Source organism: Cricetulus griseus, chromosome 2, assembly GCF_003668045.3.
Source record: "Cricetulus griseus strain 17A/GY chromosome 2, alternate assembly CriGri-PICRH-1.0, whole genome shotgun sequence".
Classification (NCBI taxonomy): Eukaryota; Metazoa; Chordata; class Mammalia; order Rodentia; family Cricetidae; genus Cricetulus; species Cricetulus griseus.
In genome coordinates this window covers 181,401,320-181,421,938 of record NC_048595.1, presented here as the reverse complement: position 1 = coordinate 181,421,938, position 20,619 = coordinate 181,401,320, and the positions used below count along the sequence as shown (strand labels likewise).

Genomic DNA, 20,619 nt, shown 5'->3' with positions numbered 1-20,619 from the left:
AATATCACCACAAAGGAGGAAGTGTCTTTTGGGGACCACAGTGTCAGTCAACCTGACTTTGAGAACACACTCAGATGTTGAAGAAAATTGAAAGTTTCCAAAGATTTTCTCAAGAGAGGTTGTCCTCCCAAAGCATTAGAATGTTATCCGACCCTGGTCTCTCGAAAGGGGTGAGTGACCATTGCTGAGGAGCTTTGGGTACTTGATGAGAGGTTGTGAGAGAGCTGGGGATCCCTGAGACAGACAGTTTAAGGATACCAGATTTGAAGGGAAGGTGAGGAGAAGGTTGACCTTAGCCTCTGCAGGCAGACAGGAGCACATCCGCAAAATTTTATCTAAATAATTTAGTTAAATTGAAACTAGCTGCTTGTGGTAACAGTCAGGTCCTCTCCATGATAGCTGAGATGTTTATGTTAGATCAGCCACCAGAGAAAATTGGTTAATTTAAAGTACGTTTAATAATTCTGATTAATGTGCTATGTTATCTCTACTTGGTGAGGGTTAAAGAAAAGAAAGGTTTCTCTAAGGTTATCTAGTTGGTGGCTTCAAAGAGCTGACTTCTCAAAGATGTTCATGAACAAATACATAAGGATGACAAGATAAATTAGTTCTGAAAATTCCATATCTCATTAAAGAAGAACCTCATCATTTTTCACTCTTCCAATCCATATAAGGAGATGCTAGAAATAATTGATAGAAAAATTACTTGTGCTATTTATTGCAATAAAATATCCTTAAATATGAAGTTTTTATATGCAGGGCTAGAGAGATGGCTTAACTAATGGTGAAAGGTAATTGCTGCCCTTGCAGAGGACCTGGTTGGGTTCCCAGCAGCCTCATCAGGTGGCTCCCTGTACTTCCAGCTCCAGGGATTCCACAGAGAAATGATACCAAGAATGTGCTTTCTTTTCCCATCTTCCATCCTCATGGCACCAAAGTCCACTTTCTAAGTGTTTATGGTCCCATTCTCAACTTTCACCAGACTATGGTTAGTTAGTTCATTTTTATCCTCTGGGATTTTGTTCTAGGCCTTATAAACTAAATACTCTTGATAAATACATGTTTTATTCTCCCATATATGTTATTGAATACCTGGATCCCTTGTACTCTTCAGTTAGGAAAAAACCCTTCTTTTGATTGAGTCATAACTTCATATAAAGGGAAATTAAACTGTAAGATATTGTTAAATTAAACATGATCTGAAAACAATCTTGGGATTAGAACATTGATGAAATTAGTCCTGTTTTTTTGTTTGTTGCTTGGTTGGTTTTACTTACCTTAAATGCTATGACTCTATCAGCCTTCTTCCTGTAGGGGCCAGACCTACTTATAATAGTCTTGTAGTAAGTCCCTGTGGACCATAATGTGAACCCCATTGGGTCTCCTCTTCTGTGGAGAGTGGGTTGGTTTCCATGTATGTGTTCTAACTGTCCTTTCCAGTCACAAGGACTGGAGAAAGCTATCCACAGTAATCTTCCTTGTTAAAGTGTCACATGTTCTTCTGAGATTTAAAAGGTCCAAGTGGCAGAACTGGTTTGTGATTCAAAGCAAATGAAGAAAGTAAACTATGTAGCACATCTACGTGACTCTCAGACCACTGAAGTTCTTGTCCAGCGTGCTGCGACACCACGGCCACTGTCTTCCTGAACTGCATCAGCCTTTGTTCTTTAGCTTTAAATCGTTCTTCAGTCATTCCCAAAAGAATCTGTCTATGAAAAAGATACTTTACGAAAATAAAATTTAAACTTTGAATATCTCTGCCAAGTGAAAATTTTGGCATACACACGTTATCAAACAGATGGGGGAACTCTGTTCCACACCCTCTTGGCAAAACAGAAAAGTCTTGTCCCCAAACAGCATGTGACATCATTTGCTCTGTGAGAGAGTGTCGTTCTTTGTTGCTTTTGTTTGGATTCATGAACTGAGGACATCCACAGAAAACTCTCATCAGGAGATACAAGATACCTATTTCACATTTATGGCTAATTCCATTCTCAACATTAGTTTCTAAGCATCTCAGCTTTAGTTTCTAAGCACACCATCAGTCAGCAGAAACAGACTGTAAGTTGCTCACGAAATTCAAACTCTTCTAGTTTGCATTTCCTAATAACTTCAAGTCTTCAAGTCTTAAAAGTTTAATTTAAGTACATGATTCATTTTATTTAACCTAATAAAGAGAAAGCCATGTCATTTCAACACATAATCAATATAAGCAATATTAACAAGATACATTATATTCTTATGTGATGGACTAAGTTAACAGAACCTTAGGCATATTTTACATTTACAGAACATCTCTGGTCAGACTGAGCAGTTTTAAGAACTGAAGCATTGTGTGTGGTTAGGGGCATCTTTTGGGAAGTGGTGGCTGGTATCAGGTGGCATCACTTCCACAGACATCTTCTGGTTTGTCCAAAACTTGGGAGATGTTTCCCTGGTCAGTTTTCTTCTTTGTGCACAACTTATAGGAAAGTTCTGGATTTTTTTCACTGAACTGTGTTCAACAAAATCTGAAACAGACTAAAAGAATGGTGCTGCCTCTATAAAGTCTTTCTGGAGATGGCACACATTGTTGGTAGCAGAGAGGAACTGAAGATGGTTTTAAATTCATTTCTATGAATTGCCTGTCTAGACTTCTCTATCATTTATGTTTGGTTTTCTTCTTTGTATATTTTAAAAGTCATATCATTTACTTGTTGAGCATCTGGCTACAGTTCAAACAGTTACTTTCTCCAAAATTATACCTGGTAATCTTCCAAAATTGCTTTTAAATAAAATTCTTAAATTGTAGCAATAAACAATACAGAAGATGTACTTAAATGCTGAAATAATACCACAGTTCATCAAAAACACATAAGAAATTTCAACTTTTATTCCTTGCCTTATTAAAAAACCCATGTTTTGCTACATTACAAATGTTTTTCATGTAATTATTTATATAACCCTAGTCATGCAACTCAATGGCTGCACAATCAGGACTGATTCTTTAAAAAAAAACTTTTAATCTTATTTTACTTTATGTGTATGAGTGAGTGGTTTGCATGTATGTATGTATGTGTACCACATATGTGCCTGGTGCCTGCAGAGATCAGAAAAGGTTGTCAGATCCCCTGAGCTGGAGTTACAGATGGTTGTGAGCCACCATGTGGGTGCTGGGAACTGAACACCAGTTCTCTGCAAAAACAGCAAGTATGTCTCCAGCCCCAAGATAATTCTCTAAAAAACACTAAAAACATAAAAATATTTACCCTTGTCTTTCCTTGAAGTCTATGTTCATTTATGCTTACATTTCAGCATTTTCTGTTACCACTTAGAATTTTAAAAGTCACATCTAAAGGATAAAGCAAAACCCAGACAATTTGGCATAATCATGAAATGCCTGCCATTTGTTGATGGCATGTAGAAGATAATCTGCTCTGCAATTCACATCATAGTTCAACCTCATACGGGCAACTTGCCATATGTGAAAAATGATTAAAGAAGCTATGAGTATGAAGTGCCGAGAAAGGAGCAGGTTGTTACAATTTATTTTATATAACAATCTAGGCAATTCGGAGCCATCAGCAGCAGTTGGGGTGCAATTTCAGCTGCAGTTGGGACAGCAGGAATCTGGTAGAGCTCTTCAGTGTCCTGGTAAAATACACACATATTTGTGTTAGCACCTAAAGAGGGATCTAAATTGACCTTGGTTTTGTTCTCAGCAAAATGTGACAGCCTGCTCAGTGTGGCTTTTATTGTTTTTATTTTTTTATAATAAATTCATGACCACACAAGATGTCAATCTGACAGACATGACATCAGTACCCTCCCAGTCACCCTAGGTTTCCTCCTTTCCCTTCATTAAGTGCTTCTAAGAATCGATTTGACTCCACTGCATCTTTAGCAGTTTCTAGCCAGTTCCACAGCCACCATAGGCTTGGCCACCCTGGTCCTCTCTGCATCTGCCTACTCTTGGGCGTTCCAGAGCTCTGGACAGAAATTCCTTTTGGTATTTTTTCAGATATGGCTGGAAATAATTAGCAATGATATAAAATAATTACCAGGATCACCAAACAGAAAAGTGTTTCCAACACAGAAAAAGTAAGGTCACCAATATTCCATCATTGCCTTATATTTATAAAAGGTACAAAAGAGGTAATGCAAAATAAAAAACCCTGCAAGAATTATGTTTGTTTTATTTTCCTAAACAAATATATTGAAGCTTTGTTCTCTGTGATACTGCCAAGTCATGGCATATCAAGTTTTACAAATGGATCTGTTCCAAAATAGAAACAAAATTCTAATTGGGTCCATTGAACTCTCTGATCCATGAAAGTTGGGATCACATTAATTAGGCAGCAATGGGAGGTGTCAAAGCTTCTTTAAATATAATATTTCTTCCTCTTCCTGTATATACATCTCCATCTCACATGATCGCTTTCCCCAAGTTGTCTTTGCACAATTTTCTGAGAAACTGGTTTCATTGGCCCTGGTCCACTGTTCACTAAGTTTTCTCTACTACCCCATCCTCACCTTAGAAGGCCTGGAGAACATGTCAGGCAAAAAATGGGGGGAGGAAGATGGGGTGAGGCTCTGTCAGTTGACGGGAAAAGAGACAGACTGTGTCTTCCCCTGCTACAGTTCTGGATATTTGCCCTTACATCGTGATTTGCCTTTACTGATCAGAGAGAGTTAGATCACATAGGTCCATAGTGCCAAGATCACCACTTTCTGCTCATCTTGTTGCCCTTATAAGCATCCCCCAGCCTCTCCTGGAGCTGTGAGCTCACAGAAGCTACACCATAGAAACACAAGCTTTTGAGCTTTCATTCTTAATGCTTTCCATCTTGCTTTCCAATGTGGGCCATCATGGAGGTCCCTGCCTGGAGTTATTTCCTCTGTTTTCATAGATGAGGAAAAGGGAGTTCAAAACAATCAATTACTCACTTAAATTCACACAAATAAGGGACCCTCCCATTAGTCACATTTAACTTTCATATCAACAGGATATCAATATCTTTCTTGTATAACCAAGAGGAGATGGGTTATTGAAGGTTCGTTGGGAGAGTCAGGGAATCTAGACAGATATTGTGTCCATTACTCTGCAGTCTGCTGACAATCCAGTGACTGCTGCCACTAGGCAGAGACCTGGCATTGCTTGTCACTTTGCCTGAGTATAGAATAAACCCCCAATACCGATGCCCCTGCAGCCTCTGGGTACAGTATGGCTGTGCCTACCTGGCCAGATTCTAGTCTACTTGGTATCTTTTCTCACCATTCCCATCCTCACTGGAGTCTAAAGATGATGTGTCTGACAATGTGGAGTCCAAAATTACCCCTCTACTCCTTGCTGCAAAGGAGACTTGAGAGTTCTTAACCTCTCCTTTAGAGACCTGGAACTAGTGAGATGAGAAATTTCCAAGTACATGGAGATATGAAAAGTAGCCCAGCAGCATGGCAGATGGCTGCACTGAGCAAAGGGGAATGGGTGCTATAGCCTTGTCTCTCAAGTGACGAAACTGAGCCTCATTGAGAAGCTACAGTTGTGTGAGCTGTACTGCCTGTTAGTGTTCTGCCTGCTTCTTAGAAGTAGTTGACTGGGAGACTTTAAAAGAAGTGGAAATTTACAGAAAAAAAAGAGGAGCTTTTGTGCCTGTCCTCTGCCTGCCTTATCAGCCTGGAATGCACTATGGAAATTGTTGCTGAGCTTTTATCTGATACAAAAGGGTGCATAACCCATTTCTCCTTCTGATCTTGGTTTTTAAAAAGAGAGAGAGAAAGAGAGTCTGTGCAGAGATGTCAGACTCAGAGGGAAAACTTTCTCATTATTCACCAAGTTCAACTAAGGATTTCCTTGCTAGGTTTGAGAAACAGCATTGTTGGAATATGGATGTTCTTATCAGTGCAGTCCACTTTTCTGAACATTTTTAAATGTTTATATATTTATAATCTGAGCATCATTGGCAGAAAAAAAAAACATTTGTCACCACTCTGAACACTGTCAGTGTACAGAATATAGTGATAATTTATACAGCAAAACTAACTGGAAAATTACAGCCATCTTGGGCAAACAGTGGTATCACCTCACCAACACAGTGACCTGATGACTGACATATAGGCATGTCTATTTCCTCAAATAGCTGGTCAATATTCCCAAATACTCAAAATATAAACTTTTGTGTGATGTGTGAAAAAAGATTCTGTCCCCAAATATCTTAACCATTCAAAGCAAATGATGTGGTTTGTATAATTTTAATTAGAGAAATTAAAATCCCCCTCCCCCCCAGAAAGATGAGTATTCATTTTTTCTTTTACTCCTTTATAGTTTTTTGGTGTTGTATCTTCTTCTTTTTCTACTTGATTCTCACAACAGTCTTTTGAAGTAGGTGTAGGAGAGTTTAATTTATTTTAAAATAGACTTCCCATGATGTATGTTTTATGGGCTGATGCTGTAGGACTGTTTTCATTTTCATCTTGAATTATACTAAAATACATACAGATTTAACATTGAGATTTTTTTTAATTGACTTGTTCATCAGGATGGAAAGTTCCTGAAATTTCTCATTATATGAAGCTGAAACTCTAGAGCAGGGTGTGGTTGCACACACTTTTATTCCCAGCACTCAGGAGGCAGAGGCAGGAGGATCTTTATGAGCTCGAGGCCAGCCTCTACAAAGTGTGTTCCAGAATAGCCAGGGTACACAGAGAAACCCTGTCTCTAAAGGTGAAACTCAACACTCATTTAACGGCCCTGATTGTCTGTGTCCTTTATGTGTTAAAGAAATAAAAGTAGTTTTTGGTAGCAAGAATGCCTTGTTTTGTTTTATTTCCCCTTCTCATTGTGAAGAAAACATAGTCTCACTAGAAAAGTCTTCAGTCAACAAGACGGGTTGACATAGATGACTGGGAAGTTGTAGTTTTAAGACCAAGCTTGGTTTGGAATGTGTGCTGTTTACTGAACAGAAGGGGAAAATTATTTTCTTCTTTTGAGTTTGGGCCATTTCCTGCAGAAGAAAAGATTGTTTGTCTACTCACCTGCGTAATTTATAATTATATTACCAAGAAAATATTGATGTTTGTCCAGAATTGTGTTTTATTTTATATAAAATTAAAAGTATATGATATATAATATTCCTTCTAAACAAAGGATGTATATAATTAGTTCTAACATCATGGATGAAACTAATCCTAAAGTTATTTGTAAAACTGTACAAACATGTGATTCAAGTGTGGGCATCTTGAGATTCATCAAACACTTAGACAAGTTTGTGAGGTTCATAAATCAAAACATCAGAGTGCAGTGTTAGACCACAGAAAAGACCTTGACATAACACAGTGTGAGCCCAGGTGTCCTTGCAGCCAAGCCCTGTGCATAGTAATAGAAAGCATGGAAGGTGTGTACTTTTCATGATCTCTCCAGCTTTTGTTCGAGGTCAATGTTATTTGAGTTCAAACTGGGACATCCTAGGGCAGGCTGGAGTGGCCTCTTACTTATTTAATTTTTTTATAACTCTTTAAAAGTTTTTTTGAACTTTTGAGATTATAATTGTATTTCTTCCTTCTCTTTCTTCCCTCCAAAATCTCCCATATTACCCTTTCTGATCACCTGAAATTCACGGTCTCTTCTTTCATTATTATATAATATATATATATATATATATATATATATATATATATATATATTGTGTGTGTGTGTGTATACATGTATATTCCTAAACATAACCCCTGCTCAGTCCATAATATGTTACTTGTATGTATGTTTTCAAGTGGGCAATTTGGTATTATATAATTGGTGTGCTCTTCCCTGGGGAAGCCAACTCTTTATCAAAGAGGAAAAAAATACCCCAAAGTACAGAATGATATATTATAAATCAATATAAAAGTTATTATTAAGTTATTATTGACAGAACTTGTAAAATAACAGCTCTGGTGTGAGCATCAACCATGCCTGACTTGGTAATTTCCCATGCTTAGCCTAACTCCTGACAAATTCCAATCACTCAATCGCTATCTTTAAACTGAATTTGGTTTTTAACAGAATTGAAATAAGAATGAGCATGTCAAGAATTTGATGTAGGCCACTACTGTACTGGTTGATTTTGTGTGTCAACTTGGTACAAGCTAGAGTCATCAGAGAGGAAGGAGCCTCAGCAGAGGAAATGTGTCCATGAGATCCAGCTGTAAGGCATTTTCTCAATTAGTGGTCAATGGAGGAGGGCCCAGCCCATGATGGATGGGTGCCATCCTTGGGCTGATGATCCTGGCTTCTATAAGAAAGCAGGCTGAGCAAGCTATGAGAAGCAAGCCAAGAAGCAACACCCCTCCATGGCCTCTGCATCAGCTCCTGCCTGAGATCCTGCCCTGCTTGAGATCCTGTCCTGACTTCCTTCAGTGATAAATAGCAATGCTGAAGTGTAAGCCAAATAAACCCCTTCCTCCCCAACTTGCTTGTTCAGTCATGGTGTTTTATCACAGTATTAGAAACTCTAAGACTGTCATTGTTTAAAAGTTACTTATCAAACTCTCAAATGGCATCCATCTACTTCCATGACAACAATCTTATTTTAAAACCTGAGCCCACAGTTTCCTTGTTACACCACTCTCATCTGTTGGTGATGCTGTAGACCAGAAACACAGTCAAATTTGACACAGAATGAAAGACTAACTTTAGAAATTGGTTTGGTTTGGTTTATGAGAAACCAAGTAATCTGCATTCTCTATCAGATAGACTGCTTGCTGGATGGGACAGATCCACTCAGAACTAGTCCAGAAGCCTGAGGAGCCATAATTCTGGGAAAGCTACCTACCAAAGTTACACCCATCAGATAAATGGGGGCAGGGGTGCCACATGTATGTTTCATAAAGCAGTGAGAGTGTTTAGCTCAAAATCATTAGGGTGAGTTCTCCTAGGGTTGCAAATTTTCACCCCACCCCTGCAAGAACGCATACCAACATGCAGCAGTTCCCGTATATCATACTGTAATTTTGTTAAAGATGAAAGATGCTGTTCCCAGAATGGGGTGGGAAGAGAGAGGAGAGAGAAAGATTGTAATCTCTGAGTAAAAGAGGCTCCTCTACAGGGAAGAGCTAAGGCTTCCTGGGCAAAGTCTTTGCTTTGCTCCTGTCCTTTTGTTGTTGACAGCTGAGGCTGCTATCAAAGGCCAGCCCCCAGGCTGGCTTCAGAGAAGCAGGAGTGGAATTCAGTCCTTCTGAGCTGAGACTTCCCCTTTTATCTGGCTTTTCCACCCCTGCCCGCCTTTTGGGTTCCTTCTCCTACCCTTTTCCAGGAAAGCCATTTTCTCTGCACCCACCCTTCAGTTTCTCTAGTCATTTGACTCCTTACCAGGTGGGGAGACAGTCGGGAAAGCAGAGAAAAGAATGTGAGGTCAGGCTATCTGTGCCACTGTCTCCACATAGGGGCAGAGGCTGCATCCCTTGCCTCCAGCTTTCTGTCTGGATTCATCTGCTGTGCTCACCACTTCCTTCCCAGCTACCCTTTTACAGATCATAGGCTAAAGCTGCCTGCACATCTAGAATGTGCCTCCCAACCCTCCATGGATGACTTCCGCAGTGGCCATACCTTTAAACAGTTCTTTTGCTTCATTTTCCCCAATGACTCCTTCCGAATGGACAACTGCTAGGACATACATTCTTAATTGAAAGATGAAAATTAAGACACAGGCAAGCCAATTGACACAATCAAGTCAGAGAAAGGACACGACCTCCCTGATGAGGAGAAGGAAGCTCCCTGGACAGTGCCCTCCTAGATGCTTCCCTAGAACTCATGTTGATAGATGATTCATGCAGCCTCAGTTATGTTTTGCTCCAATATCTTATTGGGTAGCTACAAAGCAACCCCAACATAGATGAACACTGTTTCACTGAAGACAGTGACGGAGTTTCCACTGTGAGTGAATTCCGATCATGACCAATGAGAATTGAAAGAACGATATAAAAGTGTCTGTCATACAGGGCTCAGGAATGGCGTGGCGGCATGTTAGGAAGATGATGTCACCAGGGACAGACCCAAATCTGTAGGAACTCTGAGCAGACGGCAGATAGGTGAAGACATAGAAGCCCATAGGTGTCTACCAGGCAGAGAGAAAAAGAACAGACAACATCAAAGAAGAGATGAGTTAACAGACAGGAAGCACAGCAACTACATACATCACTGGAAGAATTTCTAATGTGGAAGGATGTGGCTGTACCTCTGAGCAGGAGCCTTGCTGGACACCTGGCATGGTAGAAGTCTCAGATATTAGGGATACTATCTCTAAAACTGACCTTTGTCAAAATTCTCTCCTATAAACATAGAATCTATGACCACTTTCTTTTCAGCAGTCTTTGTTGTAAATTAATGTACATGCTTGTATTAGCTGCACTAGCTAGCTTAATTCCATACCTGACAGAATTTTCCAACACTGTTGTTTGATCACCAAATTGTGTCACAGAGAATTTTCTTTTAATGGATTTTTTTAATCAACTAGAAGGCTTTAGTACCAAACTATTCTTTTTAAGTTGGCTTAATGAAATTATTAACATTTATTGAATGTGTCAACTGTTGAAGTGTGCTTATCTACTTTATTTGATTCAAGTTTTGTCTTTATAACAGCCCTACTTTCACCTCTAACGTTGTCCTCTGCTACCCTATCTCACCCCTGGTCCAGGAAGGCAGAACTTCCTGGGGGTTAGTGTCACAAGTGGGACACATGGAAAGTATTGTTAAAAGAAGCCATTGTCAACACTCAGCATGAAGGACAGCTTGCTCTGGTACAGCCATCTTCTTTGAGTTGCCAAGCCTCTGATCAATCAACAGTTATTTATTTGGCTTCAGTTAAGGGCTCAGCAAAGTCCTATGTGACCTCTGCACACACAAGCCACACTAGGAGTACAACATCAAGTTGTATCCCTCAGCGACCTTGAACCAGCTCTCAAGGTTTGAAGAAGTTTAATGGCTGACACAGATGAGTTAAGTCATCTGAGGACACAGAAATAAAGCCAGTAAGAATTATTGAGAGGATAGAGAGAAACTACTGGGATGTAGTAGAGAAATCAAGAAAAGGGAGAGAGAGAGCCGTAAACTCAGGTGAGAAACTTCTACAACCAAAAATAAGTCTATGCTTATGCTTTGGATGCTTGTTCCATTAGTAAACTATCAATATAAACACATGCTCACCCGTATAATAGTTTGGCACTTCACTGTAATCAAAGGATATGTTTGATGATTAAAATTCTTTACTAGTATTTTACTTTGATCATCTTAACTTCAAGTGTTTAGATTGATTTTAAATTTATATAGAAATATTAAGATCTAAAATTAAAAATTAAAAGTAGGAATTATTGAGTTATTGGAATTTATCCAATGAGAAATCACAGTCTTATTTAAACATAATATTATCACTTACATTTTTGCATTGTGATGCCATGCAGCCATCTCCTTTTTTTTATTGTCATTTCCATGCTTGTTTATAATGTACTTTGATCACATTGGTCCTCTCTAGTACTCTTTCTTATTCTCCATCTGGCCCTTCCTTTCTGCTTCAGGCCCCTAATGTCCCCTTTACTTTCAAGTCTACCTTCCCTCCTCCACACAAGAGAAAATGTGCCATACTTTGAGAATGACTTGTGTGACTCCCCAGGGTCCAGCCTGGGCTCAGGTGCAGGTCCTGAACAAGGGAAGGGGCATTGGCATGAGGAAAACTTCTGACCACCAAGTGGATTACACTCAAGTGGCCCCTAATAGCTCAGACCTTCTTTATTTATACTTAAAGTCTTTTCTTACCAGAGTTACATGAACAGCTTTATTATTGGCTTCTATTTTTAACTTTAAGAAATACATCACAGCCACTCCTGGAATCCAGTTGTAGAGAGGGAGGAATAATGAGCCCAGGCTGGAGAAACCCACAGAAACAGCTGACCTGAACAAGGGGGAGCTCATGGATCTCAGACTGATAGCTGGGAAACCAGCATAGGACTGACCCAGACCCCCTGATCATGGGTGTCAGTTAGGATGCCTGGGAAGTCTATGAGACCTCTGGTAGTGGATTAGTATTCATCCATAGTACAAGAATGGACTTTGGGAGCCCATTCCACAAAGAGGGATACTCTCTCAGCCTAGACACACAGGGGAGGGCCTAGGTCCTGCTCCAAATGAAATGACAGACTTTGAATATCTCCCATGGAAGGTCTCACCCTCCCTGGGGAGCAGAAAAGGGATGGGAGAGGGTATTAGTTGGGGGCAGGGGAGGAGAGGGAACTGGCATGTAAAACAAACTTGTTTCTAATTTAAATTTAAAAAGAGAGGAAAAATGGATTAAAAGAAGTAATACATCACAGTTTAAAGAATGCATCTGATCATTATGAAAGCCCTCATTATTCCCCTTTATGCTTCCCCAATACCCTTCCCACCCCCTGCATAGCCTTATTCTAGGCATAGAGTTCAGAATTTTTGCAAGGTTAACTAAGTATCAAGCCAGACTCATCCTGCCCTCACAGCACTTATGTCAGCTGGCAGCTACTTTTACAAATTTAAAAAGTAATAGACATGGGCACAATGCTTTAAGGACAACAATATTCAAACCCAGACAGTTATTCCATGCCTGCAAGATATATTTTTATATAGTCTCCTTTTCTACAAGAGCGTCCCATGTCTCAGTCTTTCTGCAAAAGGCAGACTTTGACAAAGCACTCTTTTCCTATCTTACTATACCATACTTCTTCCATCAATGTAAGCTCCTATGTATGTATGATAAAGATGGATCTACCCATCCCGTATTTTACACTGCATTATCAAAATATACTGTATCTTATCATTGATTCTATGTGATTGGTGCCCAGGAAACTTACTCTCAACAGTTGGCATTATGTGTATTCCTGAGGCCTTTACCGTATTCTGTGTATACATGCCATGCTCTCCTTTCCAGAGCTGTGAGACATGGTTAATGTTCCAAGTGTTGTTTTCTCATATGTACCTAACTATTTCTATTAAGTCAGAAAAGCTCCCAGGATTGGGAGTTTTAGTTAGATTTCAGATAAGGGATTTGAGAAACAGTAGCCCCCTGTTGAATCATAGAGGAAAATATTTGAAAGGGAACAGAATTTCCAGGGAAAATTACAGCTGTTGCATGTATGACTGTAAAAGTACAAACCACCCAAAGAATCATCAATATAATGAGAGAGAAAAGAGCCTTCAAGCTGTACTAATTTTGCAAATTTCTATGCTGTCCCATGAACTACTGGTCCTTGCTAAGTGAGAATTTGTTTCCACATGTGTGCTTTTCCCCATGGAAACCTGTTGGACATCCTGGACTAGGCTGCATGGCTCCCAACAGAGACATAACACAATGATCTTCTATTCCATCCATTTTCCTATTGATAGGAAAATTTCATTCTCCTTTATGTCTAACTAAAGCTCCACTGTGTATATATTCCACATTTTCTTTATTTGTTCATTCATTGATGAGCATCAAAGCTGGTTGTTGTGAACATCTTTGCAATAAACATGGATGTGTAGGTATCACCTTGGTCTGCTGACTTGGACTTTTCGGGTATATACCCAAGAGTCGATGATATGATAGTTCTAGTTTTGTGTTCTTGAGGACCCTCTATGCTGACTCTCGCAGTATCTGGGCTGATTCACCTTCCTAACAGTTCTGTGTAAGTGTTCCCTTTTACTGCATTCTTGTCAAAGATTTTTGTTGTCATGAAACAAATTGATAATTAGCCTTTGCGACTGCTCCATTTTATGAGTAGTACAGGTTTGTTGTGTCTACAAGGGCTTAAACACATGTCTTAGGTCTCAACTCTGCTTTTCTGCCTTGCTGTCCTACAAAATGGACAATGACTGACTGAATTTTACCTTTTCAGGGCTTCTGAAACCTAGGGTGGCCCTCCAGTCAAATCTCATAACTTCATGTTTTGCTTATTCCTAACTTTAAGTTTTATTTTTTCCTTTCGTTAATGGAGTTGTTTCTTATTGAGAAGAGCTTGCCTTGTATAAGCATTTTCTTGTCAGACAGTGAGGGGAGCACTTGGGATGTTTAGGAAATATAGAAGGGCAGCTCAGGCCAGGGTGCGGGTGCAGGAAATCAACTGAGTTTGAAGGTTTGCTGATGCTGTGGCACATTCTGGAATGCATGACAAGTTTCTTAAATTGTCTTTACAAAAGCCCTTTGTTATCAAGTCTTCAATAGCAGTCAGTTCTGCTTGGTTTTGTCTTTGTGGACCTTCTTTCTTACTCATGTGGGTGAATTTCTTGGTTGGAGAAATTTGGGATGCTTGGAGAAAAGGAACTGAGAAATGGATTAGCTGATCTTGACACAAATTTTAAAACTTTTCTCACGAGATCAAACTTCAGACAAGAGTTCTTCCTGGACACAGAAGTCTAGAACAGGGGTTCACACAGTTGTCTTTAATCGTCAGACCTCTTGATCATTTTCCCTTTCTACCTAAAATGCTCTACAGTGTGTGTTTATCTCTAAGTATAAATATCTAAGAACATGGTTTTGAGCTTGCTTTCTTGAAGATATTTGAATCCATTAAAATATCATGTTGCCGGGCGTTGGTGGCACATGCCTTTAATCCCAGCACTCAGGGATGACTTGGTGTTGCTCATATGTGTTTAGGGCTGATCGCTTGAGATTGGCAAACCTTTCAGGGGTCCTGTCCCTGAAGAAGACTGATCTTCCTCTCACAGCAGCCATTAATTGCATGTAGCTCTTGTATGAACGGAACCTTTTAAGAATCCCTCATCCACTCTGGCATGTCAATTGGTATTATCATTTTCTTAGGTTTTGTTTAGGTAACCAGGTTGTTGTGATTTCCAAACCGCTTCCCTGTCATTTATAGAAAACACTTTCTCAGTCCTCTGGCTTTTACACTCTTTCTACCTCTCTTCCATGTTGTTTACTGAGACTTAGGTTTGGGGATTTTCTTGTATAATGTATCCACTGGGGCTGGACACCACACAGTCCGTTCTCTGTATTTTGACCAGTCATGAACCCACTCTTGAAATGACTGAATCACTCTGGTTTAGGATGAACTACTGGCTCACAAGGCCTGTGCCATCACTGTTCTAGCCTAAGATGCTCACTCCCTACAGGCAAATGTTGGAGGGAGCTGTGAATGACAGAGTTTGATCTAGAAACCAAATTTGTTGTATCTTAGAAACATTTTTCCTTTTATTCTATAGTGGTTCATTGATTTTACTAGGCCAATGCCCCAGCCCCAAGATTCTACATACAGAAAACAAAATGAAGGTTTTATTTTAAATGACTGGTTTCATTTACCACCAGATGGCACTATAGTACTACCAGGAAATGCACACATGTTAAACTGATTGCCTCATAAACCAGAGGGAAAAACAAGCCACTATCTTTAGAGTATATAGGACCAGAATTTATTCTTGGTAAGGTTGATCAGAAATAGCTGTCCAGCTGGAGCACAAGCAAGAAAAAGATACATCCCCAGGAAGGTGAGACTGCTTGCTCCCATCAGAGCCTTTCTGTTTAAGTTTTCAAATTGACCTGTGAACAGTGTCATTAGTCAAAGAATGGTTAGGACATTCTCACGGTTCAGTGTCCAATCTATAACAAATTCTATACCAACTCTCTACTCATCCGATAGCTTGTAGAAAGTTAACTTTATAGCAATTTCGAGAGGTTTGTGTCTGCTGGTTTGGGTCTTGTTTGCTAGGCTCATTCTAAACTGCTGTTGTCCATGCTTGAGTCTCTTGGAACAGACAGGTGAAAATCAAACACATATCTCTGAGTTCAAATGACCTTCCTGAAAGATGAGTGCTTAACACAAAGCATGTAGGTGACACTTCCTATCAGGATGGGAAACTTGTATCCTAACCTCTTGAAGAACAAAAATTGCAAATGAACCAAATTCTAACATGGGCAGTTTTGCTCTCACTTTCTGTGGTTGTTCCCTGTTCCTTATTTTTTGCCTTCTGTTTATACCGAGTTGTTTCTTTTTTTTTTATAATAATCTGCTATTTTGTTAGTAGTAACAAAAGGTTGGTACAGTCTATGAAGGAAACTTGTTCTTAGTTCAGAATGTTGTTCAAAAAGTTCTCATCAAAAACAACAAAACAAAAACTTTGATTCTTGTTTTGAAGGAAGACTCACCAATCAGAGGACAGACGGCTGCGTTTACTTTGGAACAACTGGAGCACTTGGAGATTTGCCTGAAGGAAGCAGAAGAAAAGGCTAACGATCTATTGGAACAGGTAAGACCTGTCACGGGGACTGGAAATATCTACTGCTTGGGCTGCAGGAGAGCAAGTTAAATGCTTTAGCCTTTGTCCCATTGACCCAACACAAGTACATACACAGGAACACCCACAAACATGTACACACACACACACACACACACACACACACACACACACACACACACAATCTTCTTTGTTTTTAGCCTAATAGTACTTCTAGTACTTCCTTTAATCTGCAGAGAGCTTTTTTGCCCTCTTTAGTCTTTTTTTTTTTTTTTTTTTCAAATTTGTATTTTACTTGGTGTTCATTCACTTCAAGCCCCTCTGGGAGTTTGGCAGGCCTTTCTTAAGTAAGTGATTTTCCTTAATAAGCAATGTGTATCTGCATTATAAATAGATAAACACAGAGGTAAATGAAAACCTAGCAGAGCCACACAGATTTTTCTGGAATCGTTTCAGGAAAGTCTGAAAAGTAGTCTTTGGATAATGGCTTCCCTCTTGGGTTTTCTAGAATTAAGCAAAGGAGGTCATTCATGATTGGCTTACACTGATTGAACATTGCATGGCAGATGTTTCCTGTGTATGTCTAGGCCTTGAGTTTTAGGTGTAGTGGATGTGGCTATCAGAAATTCTCAGTCCAGGGTCAATACCATTTCTTACTAATACCACATTTGGGGGGGGGCAATATAGTACAATGTTTGTTGTCATGAACTTAGAGTGCAAATCTTCCCAGAACTGAGTCTCCCCACATGACACAAAGCCACCAATGCACACTTTTAATGACAATGTGTGGAAAGAAAAGGACAGGAGACCCTGAATGCTAGAAATCTGTATTAATTTCTCATGTCTTGGAGGCTTGGATACCTGGAGGAACTTTATTTCATGAGACTTTTAGATTAACACGGGTACTTATACATCTGAATCATACAGGAATGTCTTTAGGGACTTGTAGGAAAAGGAGCGTGTGTGTGTGTGTGTGTGTGTGTGTGTGTGTGTGTGTGTGTGTGTGTGTGTGTGTTGAGAAGAACTATAATTGGCATGCAATGGAAGCAAACAGCAGCCTTATTGTTTGGTGGCTGCTTATAATGTAGTGACTAAATGTGATCAATGCTGTGGTTTTTACAGGACTTTTGTCAATCAGCAAAACTGTGATGCTCTTTTGGGAATGTGTCCATTACAGATCTATGTCCTGAAACAATAGCAAAATCATGAATGCCATAGAAAATAATAGTGGACATGAAAGATTATTTCTAACTCCTTCCCAAGGAAGACCAGAATTTCAGAGAAGTTTTGAATGAGTACCTAAATGAGAATTCCCTGCACTATGGTGTGTGTTTATTTTACGGTCAAATGCTTTTATGACCGATTCCCTCCCTCTACTCTCTAAGTTGTTATATAGTTCAAGTGGCCTCAAATTCTATAGCCAAGGCTGACCTCAAGTTCGTGGCAATCTTCCTGTCTCAGTCTCCTGAATCCTAGGATTAAAAGTGTGTCCCAATACTCTCCGCTCTGATATTTTTATTAAAATAAGTGAGATTTGATTTAGTCATAAAATTTGGTTTTTATGTTTTTATATTGTTTTTTATGAAGTATTTTTATCTGACACAAACCTCTTGAGTTCTTAACTGGAAGATTCCCTTGACATAACACCAAATAATTAGCTGTAGTCTTTCAGTATTTACCTGGAAATTAAAAGGGGCACGATTTCATCTAAATTCTTTGTTCTGACACAGTAAGAGGCTAGTGAGCTGCTTGGGGAAGAAAGGTGTACAAGCCTGGTTCTCCATAGTTCACAGAAAACAGAATCAGTGAACAAGTAGACAGGGGAAATGGGTCCTGTCATGACTCCGAGTGAGAGGCATGGCAACATTAAGTTTTACTGTCCTGACATAGTTCTTGACATTCTAGACTTGTATGACAAAGTGAATTTAGCTAGAAGCTGGCAAGAGTGTGAGGAAAGGAAAGAACTATGTGTGAAACACATTGCAGGGATTTGCAATATTGCGATTTTAATTAAGTTGAGCATTTTATTACAGTTGGCTGCCTCTACCATTGCTGTTGAAACAGATCAATCAAATATAAACATGTCTCTCAAAGGGGTTAACCCTGAGATTTTTTGGCTTCCTGTTCTAACCTTATCTTTGAGAAGATAATGATCTGTAGTTAGCTGAATCCAGTAATAAGCAGTTGATGGCAGAATTAGTTTTGGATGACTTTTGGGTACTGTAACTTGTAAAAGGGGAGTTAGAGTTAGTAGAGTAGTTAAGCGTGCCATATATACTGGCTGTGGAAGAAATGTCATGATCCCACACAAGGGTTAGGCCAGAAGAAACAAAGCTGATAGCTCAACTTTTTCCAACTATTGTTTCGTCTGGTAGAGATGAACCATAGACAAGACACAGCAAGGGGCCTCCTATGGCTTCCACAAAGCAAGGCTTTTTGGTAGAAGAAATGCAGAATGACAGAAACTGGAAAAAAAGAGAGAAATGCTTTTATTTTTCATTTGAGAGAAAGCAGTATGAGCTTTAAGACTTTCTGCTCCAGGTAGACATCATTTTTCCTTTAACTGATGACATGGATTTATAGAGACACTGTTATTATAATCCCCACTTACCAGTGAGGGCAACAAATCTTGCAAATATCCTTGTTTCCCCAATGTCATATAGTCAGAAAATGATGAATCTGGCATTGAAACTCAAATATGTTTAATTGAGCATCTTTTAAAAATTGTTTTTATTAAGCTTTTTCATATAATATATTTGATCATGTACCCTTCCTCCCCAACTCCTCTCAGATTCTCTTTGCCTCCCCGCCCACCCAATTTATGTTCTTTTTCTTTCTCACTTTCTCTCAAAAACAAAACAAAAATCAAAGCAAAGTAAATAAAAATCAATAAGACAAAAAAGTCAAAACAAAACAACCTCTATCCAACCCCCCCACACACACACAGCACCACGGAGTTAGTGTTCTGTTAGCCAACTACTCCTGAGCGAGAGGTCTGCCCTGGAGTGTGGCTGATATACTCAGTGATGTTCAATTGAAGAAAACTTATTTTCCCATTGGAGGAAACTGTTTTCCCTTTCCCAAATGGTATTGATTGCAAATAGCTTCTTGGTTAGTGGTGGGATCCCATTTCCCTTCTCAATGCTGGGACCCCATCTGGCTTAAACCTGTGCAGGTCTTATGTGTGTTGCCACAGTTTCTGTGAATTCTTATGTGCATCAGTTCTGTTGAATTGTTGGCCAAAGGGGTATCAGAAGTCCTTCCCCCAAAAAATATTGCCATCACAGGCTATTACCAACACTACTGGCTGTCCTCCAGAACTTAAGGTCCTCTTGCTGAAAATAAGCCTCACATTTCTTGAGAGTATGGAGGCACAAGTCAATGGCAGAGAAGTTTTTCTCTACCCTGCAACACTGAATAAGAAGAATTCCTCTCGCCGGGCGTTGATGGCTCGAGCCTATAATCCCAACACTCGGGAGGCAGAGGCAGGCTGATCGCTGTGAGTTTGAGGCCAGCCTGGTCTCCAGAGCGAGTGCCAGGATAGGCTCCAAAGCTACACGGAGAAACCAAGATGCCCTGCAGCTGCACTGTCTGTCCACATGTCAGGCAGCAATAGAAAAGAGGCAAATGCAAGGCAGGGATGGTTTCTCTGGAGACTTCTGTTAATCCTCACATATCATTGACATTTGAGTTTGAACTAGAGATGAGAAATACAAGTAACCATTGTCCCCACAACAAGCATTGGGATTCCTTCATTAAGAAAGGGAAAATGGATATTTAGTAGGATCAGGCTCTGTATCCAAACCATTGACCACACTGGAGCACACAGCACTTTATCCCGGTAAACTCCATGCTCTTCCATATAGAGATGGAGTGTTCCCAGCACCTCTTGTTAATGATCGAACTCTTTTACCCCTGACTCATCTTGATCCCCTTGACAGAAACTTTAGCTGTCCTAGATGTCTTGGTTAATCCCTGAACTCTAAATGCTGTCCCTTGGGTTCTACCTGTGTGATATTCAGCAGCGACTATTCTCTGGGAGTCCTATTTATCAAATTGTGCTGGGAAGGTATTTATGCTCTTGAGGCACTAGAAGAGACCCATTTGGGATATGCCATGTTAGCTCACAGTGGAGAAGCATTTGGGGCATGCTATGATAGCTCACAGTAGAGACTCATTTGGGATATGCTACATAATAAGACAAGTGAAGTTTTCTGTTTGCTATTTTGGTGCATATACCTGACATAATACCTATCCTGCAAAGATACATTAGCCACTGGATATCTTTTAAGCATAGAAAAAACAATGGGAATATAAGCAGAAAAAATATTGTCCTGTGAACTCTGTACACCAGTTTTCAGAGGAAATGTCAGCAAAACAGAGAGCTGTGTCTCAAGCTAGCAGAGAGTGACATGAACTGA

General features: G+C 39.7%; 1 protein-coding gene across 1 annotated transcript in view; it reads left to right on the top strand.

The window, feature by feature from the left end:
* The first annotated feature begins 5,177 nt into the window (after positions 1–5,177).
* Positions 5,178–20,619, top strand: part of Ccdc192 (coiled-coil domain containing 192) — a 177,633-nt gene continuing 162,191 nt past the window's right edge. Inside the window, exons 1-2 of the mRNA XM_035438725.1 lie at positions 5,178–5,201; positions 16,100–16,210. Of these exons, the coding sequence (XP_035294616.1) occupies positions 5,178–5,201; positions 16,100–16,210 (135 nt within the window). The remainder of the gene's footprint in view (positions 5,202–16,099; positions 16,211–20,619) is intronic.